Source organism: Sinocyclocheilus anshuiensis, unplaced genomic scaffold (genome assembly GCF_001515605.1).
Source record: "Sinocyclocheilus anshuiensis isolate Anshui unplaced genomic scaffold, SAMN03320099.WGS_v1.1 scaffold75, whole genome shotgun sequence".
Lineage (NCBI taxonomy): Eukaryota > Metazoa > Chordata > Actinopteri > Cypriniformes > Cyprinidae > Sinocyclocheilus > Sinocyclocheilus anshuiensis.
Window position 1 is genome coordinate 778,834 of NW_015549634.1, and position 8,557 is coordinate 787,390.

General features: G+C 31.2%; 1 protein-coding gene across 1 annotated transcript in view; it reads right to left on the bottom strand.

Annotated features, from left to right (window-relative positions):
- LOC107659651 (A disintegrin and metalloproteinase with thrombospondin motifs 14-like) overlaps positions 1–8,557 on the bottom strand; it is a 70,603-nt gene that overhangs the window by 26,841 nt on the left and 35,205 nt on the right. The window contains exons 6-7 of the mRNA XM_016448663.1: positions 6,578–6,661; positions 2,367–2,514 (exon numbers count right to left, since the gene is read on the bottom strand). Of these exons, the coding sequence (XP_016304149.1) occupies positions 2,367–2,514; positions 6,578–6,661 (232 nt within the window). The remainder of the gene's footprint in view (positions 1–2,366; positions 2,515–6,577; positions 6,662–8,557) is intronic.

Genomic DNA, 8,557 nt, shown 5'->3' on the forward strand with positions numbered 1-8,557 from the left:
AAAAGTGATTTTATGTCCATAGAAAGCACATTAAATGTAAATAAAGTGTCTACTTTTAAGGTTTCAAATACGTCTTTGGAGAATAAAATGTCAAAATTTGTTTGAAATAATGTAACATTGTCATTCAGTGTAACACTTATAGTTATGTAAAAATTCAAACAACATGCTTATTCTGACTTGTACATATTAAAATATATAAAAGAATAAGGGAGCATATTAAATTTTATTGTGTTTTAAATGAGTAAAAATTCTTACTGACAAATGGGCAAAATCTAGGATAGTGGCACATTTAAAAAAAACATTTTAATTACAACTAATTAGTATTTGGGGTGAAAATAATTAGTCTTTTAATATGTCATAAATTGATTTTTGTTGTAAATGTGCCTGACAAGATTGTTACACTGAATGACATTTTAATGGGTGTCTTCTGTAAATCAGGGGAAAATGTATGATATTTATTTTTTGCTCGGAAAAACAAAAACTAAATTGCAATTACATTAAACAGAAAACTTTTACATTTTTTTGTGGAAAAACAACAACAATTTAAAGCAGTATTACACTTATTGTTTTTATGCGTAAACCCTTTTGACCCATGCACAAACACAATTTAGAGGCATACAGGACACTTGTTTAGTTTGAAAACCTAAAAGAGTAGATGTCGTGTTGAAGACAGTCAGTTTTGTGTTGGTTTGTGGTTAAATAGATAATTAATACATCTATTAAAATCACCAAAACACCAGAGACTTCAACAATCATGAAGAACAATATTGTTACTCGAAACAAAACAAATGTTAAGAAAAACTTTAATTTCAACTGATTGCCAAGGCAACATTTCTAATTTTCATTTAGTTTCACTTAAAGTACTAAAATAATTAAATACTAAAATAAATAAGCTAAAAGTATTAAAATAAAAATTAATTTAAAACTATATAGACATACTGTATTTAAAAATCAAAAACGAATAAAAAAAGACAAAAACAAAAAATAAATCATTAAAACAAAGTAAAATTAAATAAAAACAGAATATAATAAATATATAAAAAAATCTAATTCAAAATATTAACAAAATACATTTACATATCTAGAAGAACAATGAAAGTGAAGTTTTTTTTGTGCTGTTGTATTTTAAGCAAGCCATACTTTAATATTTGAAATTTCATTTTATTCTACACTACAGAAACCTGTGATGAACTTTATTTGCCTTGGCTTTTCTAAATAAATAAATACATAAATAAACTTAAATAACAGTTACTTGAAAACGAACACTAAAACTTACAATGAACTTACAATCAAAACAAAACATAAAAATAAAATCTAATTCAAAATATTAACAAAAACTATAATAATATATCAATGATACTAAAATAACACACCGATCAAATACTCCATCTGTTTTGGAAATTAAACACAAATTTCCAGGAAATCCACTTTTTTTCCATTTGTTTATAATTTGAATGTCATCATGTTTACATGAAGTTAACACGTCTTTGTGAAATAGCAGTTTAATGTAATTCAAACATATTTGATCAGTTATGGATCTTAGTCATATTTAATGTGACGTGAATGAAAACGAGGCTGTGACAGACAGATGTACAGTTATTATTATTATTTATTTTAGTATGCATTTTCAGTGTTTCATCAATTGATTAACACCAAATCACACAACAGCACAACCCTTGGAACAGACAGTAAGCCTGTCCCTCACAGACTCGTTTTTATTTACACCTAATTAAATTAGCCGTCTATTTGACTAAGATGCCCAGTTATTCAACTACAACCACTACTACTACTACTAAAGAAGAATTTAAAGGGATATTACCCAAAAAATGAAAATTCTGTCATCATATACTCACCCTCAGCTGACGGTAGCCATTGACTTCCACAGAATGGAAAAAAATACTATGGAAGTCAATGGGTACCGTCAATTGTTTGGCTACTAAGATTGCTTAAAATATCTTCTTTTGTGTTCAACAGAAGAAAGAAACTCATACAGGTAGAGGATGAGCAAATGATGACTTTTTGGGTGAACCGTCCCTTTTAATAGCATGCATGCAAGAATTACTTCAACTTTGTGAAACACAGTAATAGTTAAAATTGGTCAATTTCATCAAACTACCAAAAACTAGGAATATTAGTATTGTTGAGTGCACAGCTACTAATAAAGATGTCTTCTTTTCCTCTACATGCCAAAAACTCTCCTTCGGGCAAAGAGTATTTTTGGTTGCTACAGGTTGGCACCGATGCCCAGTTTACACTGTCTGGAATCAGATTAGCTGGTGTCTGATGCCAACCGTTCGAGAACAGAAGCAGAAAGAAGCACTTACTCTGCACAGCCTCGATCGAGAGAAACACAGTACCTTGCATACCTGCGGGACCAAAATCTTGCCTGGTGAGGAAGATGGCGTGGTCGTGATGCTCGGCGTGCTCGGGGTCGAGCCTCTGCTGGGTGTTTGCCCAGCGGCACACCTGCTCCAGACTCCGGGACGGATTCCCGCGCTCAATCAGGCTGATGGACTGGAAACACACAAAACAACAAACCAGAAAAAAACATTAGTCCAGAATGAAGTAAAATAAAATAATATACAATAAAAAATAAAAGAAAATTGTGTGGCCCAAACATGGCAGAGAGGTAAAATAAAATAAAATAAAATAAAATGTTGTAGGCCAAAATGGCTTAAAAATAAATAAATTAATTAATTAATTAAAATTAAGTTGGCCTAAAATGGCAGATAAATAAAATTAAATAAAATTAAATAAAGTTGGCCAAAAATGGCAGAGCAGTAAAATAAAATAAAATAAAATAAAATAAAATAAAATAAAATAAAATAAAATATGTTTGATTATTGTTTTACTGTTGTTAAAAAAGCCTAACCAGGGACTGGGGCTGCAAATTAGCCTTTGGCTGGAAGCCTATATGTGGAGCATCGGCTGCTTGAAATTGTAGCAAGGTTATACTGCATTGTCCCTGTTAAATAGACTAATAAATAAATATGATCTGCCTCAGAAACACTCTCCTCTGAAGTCTGTGTGATCACAAAGATGTATGAGACAAATAAGAGATGATATGCTGACTGATTAGTGTCGTGATGCTCCAGCAGACCGACCGCCTGCACATTATTACACCACTGCTGTCCACATACAGTACATACAAATCAGGCATGAAATCCTGATTGGAGCATCAATTATTTTTTTATTTGTGAAGCAGTGTTATTTTAGTCTCATTTATAGACTACTACAGCATTTATGAATTTAAAATGTACAATTTTTAATTGTAATTTTATTATGCGCTTTTGTCATTTTTATTATATTTTATATACTATTAACTTTACTTTAATATCAGTTTGAGTAATTTTGATATTGTTAGTATTTTATTTATATTTTTCCTTCCAATATTTATATTATTTTAATGTTATTACATTTTTTATACTATTTTATTTCAGATTTTAAAAACAATATTTCTATTTAGCTTTATTTTATTTTCAGTTTTAGTTTCAGTAATTTCAGTATTTTATTTATACTTATTTTATTTTATTTAGTTGTCAGGCAACATGTAATTTTAAGTTTATTAGGTTTTTCATCTAATATTTTATTATTATTTTATTATTTATATTATTTTATTTCAATTTATTTTTAAGTATTTCTATTTAGCTTTTTTTATTCATTTAATTTACTTTATTTTAATTTAAGTATTTTTTTCTTATTTTATGTATACTTATTTCAGTTAGCCTTCAAAGCAACATATTTAATTTTAAGTATATTCTATTTTACATGTAATATTTCTATTATTTTATTCTTGATTATTTTTTTTTTTAATGTTTCTATTTACCTTTAATTTAAGTTTTAGACTTTTCAGTTTACAGAAGGTCACAATCAACTATTCCGAATATAAAAAGCTGGAAATCGAATGTGAACTAATTCAAAATGTTATTGCTCAGAGGTTGCTCTTTCTTCGCTCAGAGACTATTTCTGAAGTCTCCTGCTTCTCAGACATTTCTCTTGAGAAAAAGGCTAATGTGTCTCCTCTAGAGTTTCTCAATAGTGTCTCAATCTGTGCTCAGATTTAACTTTAAAAGTCTGAGATCTCAAAAGGAGCTAAAATATTTATTAACCAACTCCACATTCATTTTAGAGCTCTATACTCTTATTGGACTGGACTAAGTTAGTGTTGTATTTTTATTTCTCCTGAGGATTTTTAGCAGAAGCCTCTGAAACAATTGAAAAATTTAACAATCTCTGAAACAATAAAAAAAAAAAAAAAAAAAAAAAAAAGAAAAATCTGAGACAATTATGTCAATTTACAATAAAGTGGCAGCCAGTGGTAAATTATAACATTTGACCATTGGCTGTCACACTGCAAAAAAAAAAAAATAAACATTCAAAAAATTTAAATAACTGTAATTCAAGAATTGTAAGATAATCTTTAGGATACCATTAAAATATTAAAATATTTCTTACATATATTGCCTTTATATACTGAAGACCAGAAGCCAACTTGTGAAAATGCTTCAAGTTTGCATTTTTCTATTTAATACAGATTTCTTTCATTATAATATCAGCACAAAAATATGAGAGAAAATTTTAATTGAAAATATCATTAAAAAAATCTTAATTTTCAAATTTGATATACTTTAATTACAGTAGTTCATGAACAAAACCAGCATAATTGTGCATAATCTTTATTTCTTTTTTTGTTTGTATCATAACGCATCAAAGGCTTAGTTAATTTCCAGTATTAAACAGAACTTTTAACCTCAGATATGCATTATGCATCTAAAATGACCGACAGCATCTGCATCTGCTCAATGACCAAACAGCTTCACAAGCAAAGCAGCTAGAAAACTAATCAATTATTGAAGCCAACATGCATTTCTCTACTTTTCGTGCAACGCAATTGTGTTTTTCTAGTTGTCAAACTCAATACATATTCTTTGTCACTATTATTTTTGCAGCTTCCAGCCAACCCCAGAAGCGCTGAAGGCTGAAATGTGTGCCCATGTTTATACATGAGATCAAAATGCCATCTGCTTGAGTAATGCTATGAACATTAAACATACATTTCACATGAAAGAGTTGGCACAAGAATAAGTGTCATGTACAGAGAGACAATCTGCTGTAATGAATTAACCCTCTGGGGTCCAAGGGTGTTTTGGGGCCCTGGAGAAGTTTTGACATGCCCTGACATTTGTGCTTTTTTCAGTTGCTTATAAACATTTTAATGGCTAAAGTTTAGTAGCACCATAATCAGCACAAAATGGGCTACAATAATATGTGGGCAGCATGTATGTATGCACACACACACACACACACACTGACTTAAAAAACTTGTGCATTGCTTACAAAATATCTGCGTTAACCTGATAATTTTTGCAATAACATTCAATACTTTTGCGTTCACCCGAGAAACTTCGCATTCATAGATAGATCTCATTCACATCTATTGTGTTCCCTTTCAAAACATTTGCTTTTCCTCAATTTTACATTAACATTCAAAGTTTTTCCTTTGACTTACAAAACTCTTGTGTTGCTTACAAAACGCATGCGTTTCCCCGATAAATCTGCGTTAGCATTACATTTTTTTGATTTGACTGAGAAAATTATTGCGTTCCCCCCAAGAAACTTTGTGTTCACTTACAAAGCCTTAACATTTCCCCGATAAAATTTGAATTAACATTAAAATCTTTTGCATTCACTTACAAAACTTTTGCATTACTAACACGATTTCTGCAATCCGACAATTAATTTTGCATTGACATTTTAAGCTTTTGGGTTCACTTACAAAACGTTTTCAATTCCCTGATAAATGTTGCATTAAAATTCAAATCTTTTGCACTTTCTCTTTCACTTACAAACCTTTTGCATTCCCAATAAATACTTTGCATTCACATTTTGTTAGCAAAGAGGGAGAACGCAAAACTTTCGCTAGTTTCTTGGAAGAACACAAATGATTTTTAAGTGAACGCAAAAGTTTTGCAGGAGAATGCAAAGAAAGCGAACATGAAATGTGAACACCAATGCACTGAAATATAATTTTTCTTCCCATCTCACGTTGTTTCAATCACCATGTCCCTTTAGAGACTCTGAACAAAACCGCTGTACGACATGCAAATCTTTATTTATGAATTATTAACGTTGTGAAAAGCTGATAAAGTGTTAGTTAAGCTCAGTCTCTCTTTCTGTCTCCAGCTGCGAACAGGTGTGAAAGCAGGTTCTTAAGTTCTTCTCTGATATTGGAGTGTGTTTGCCAACTGGAGGAGGTTCATTAAATCGTTTTTAGCCAAATAACCCCTCTACTATTTCACAGTAAGCTTTAATAAAGTCTGTCAGCGTGACAAACGTACAATACCTGTAATCCATCAGCTCATAAACAAACGCACTGACAGACCAGCAGCTCCATTATTATTTTTAAATGAATTGTTATTATTTAAAGAGATTTTTCACCGCACAAAATCTATTATTGTTCACTATACACTATGAAGAGGCACGTCTAAACGGCATGAAGAGAGGCTCAGGTCAGGTCAGTGTTTTCTAGCAATACTGAAAATATATATTTAATCAAGCATTTCCACTCAACGCTCACCTGACGATATCCCACCAGGATCATTCGGACCAGCACAATGTTGATGTTGGTTCCCAGAGACTCATCGTGATAGATTTCATCAACCTGTGGACACAGAGAAGAAGGATCTGATGAATAAGAGACTCTACAGAAAATCTAAAATCGTAATCTAAATCTACTGTAAATCTAAAACTTTAGACCAGTTATGCAGAACTCATTGAAACTCAGTCAAAGTAGCTGATTGAAGATTATGGATGAGATCCACAAACATGAAGACGTGCTGGCGTTTGATGCAGGAAAAAATAAAGAAATAAAAGTAAATAAAATACACAATAAAATAAATATTATTCATTTACTCAGAGATGCCTTAATTTGGCTCATGAGTAATTATTATAGTACATATAGTAATTAATTAATTAATTAATTAACACATAAATACAAATAAATAAATAATAAATACATAATTAATTTATTCACTCAGAGACATTGTAATTTGGCTCATGAATAATTAATTTAAACACTAATGCCAACAGCTCATATTTTTGTGTTTTTGGGAGCGTTGATTCTGTGGTTTGGGGTTATAAAGAAGTCGTCCACAGTTAAAGAGCAAACTAGACAAACACGGCTGTCAACAATCACCAAAGAAATGAAGGTCAACACTAAAGCAACTCGCTAGTGTAAATGCTCCAGGAATGAACATGCACTAACAAACAGTACCAAACAGCACTATAGTAATAACATGGTATTCTTTGAATTAACTTGGAATATCATGTAAATATAAACGAATATGCCATCTTTCAGTACTATAGTACCACCATCACAAATTATGAGATGTTTTTTTTTCTGAAGGAAATGTGAGCGATGCATGTCAATGCAAGATTCGAAGCGGTTGCGAACATACAGAGCGACAGAGACTGTCGAGAGATTTCTGTTTCCGGTGGAACATTATTCTGACGGACGCTTGAAACACAAATACGCCAGACCACCCGACACAACCGAATGACACACAAGCTCGATTTCACATGCTGTTATGTCTCATGTTACATATATGTAGCACAAGTAAATGCTGCATTCTCAGAGTCGCCACAAGGGTGCGTTATAGTGAGTTTCTTTCTACAGTCGTTTTGCTTATTCAGCTGAATCTAATGTCATGAGGTTTGTCAAAATTAACTAATAAATTTACAATTTATTATTTTAAATGCGATAATTCACTCCACCTGATTTCTGAAGGATCATGTGACACTGAAGACTAGAGTAATGATGCTGAAAATTCAGCTTTGATCACAGGAATAAATTACATTTTGACAGATATTCACATAGAAAACACTTATTTTTAATTGAAATATTTTTTCACAATATTACTGATTTTACTGTATTTTTGATTGAATAAATACAGCCTTGGTGAGCAAAAGAGACTTCTTTCAACAACAACATTAAAAAACGTGTAATTATTCCAAACTTTTGACCAGTAGTGTATATATTTTTAGTAAGTATTATTTATGTTTGAGTTTGTGCACTTTCATTTTTCTGGCTTTAAAATGAGACCCAATATTATCAAGGTGCTGGTGTTATTTTTAAGTATTATTTTAAACTAGTTTTTATTTTTATATTTTTCTGTTTTCATTTTAATTTTAGTCAAAGTTTATGTCTTCATCATTTTTTTTCTTCTATGAATGAATGAATTAATTATTTTTTTTAATATGTGTATCTATATAGTGTCCATTAATTTCAGTTTTAGTTTTAGTTATTATAAAACTGATAGTTCCCTTTCAGTCGGTCACTCTCGACGTCACGTCGGATGACCTGACGAATTGGGATCTCGCTTAGAGAGACCAATCTACTTCGAGTGTAAACTCCTTCAGGGAACGAGGGTTACATACGTAACCGAGACGTTCCGGTCCTTGATTCTGATTGGCTGAGCCACGTTTGAACCACTTTGTTGGAACCACAACTGTTTCTGAGGAACTACATTGTTTGGTGGAAGGATACTGTTTTTATTTT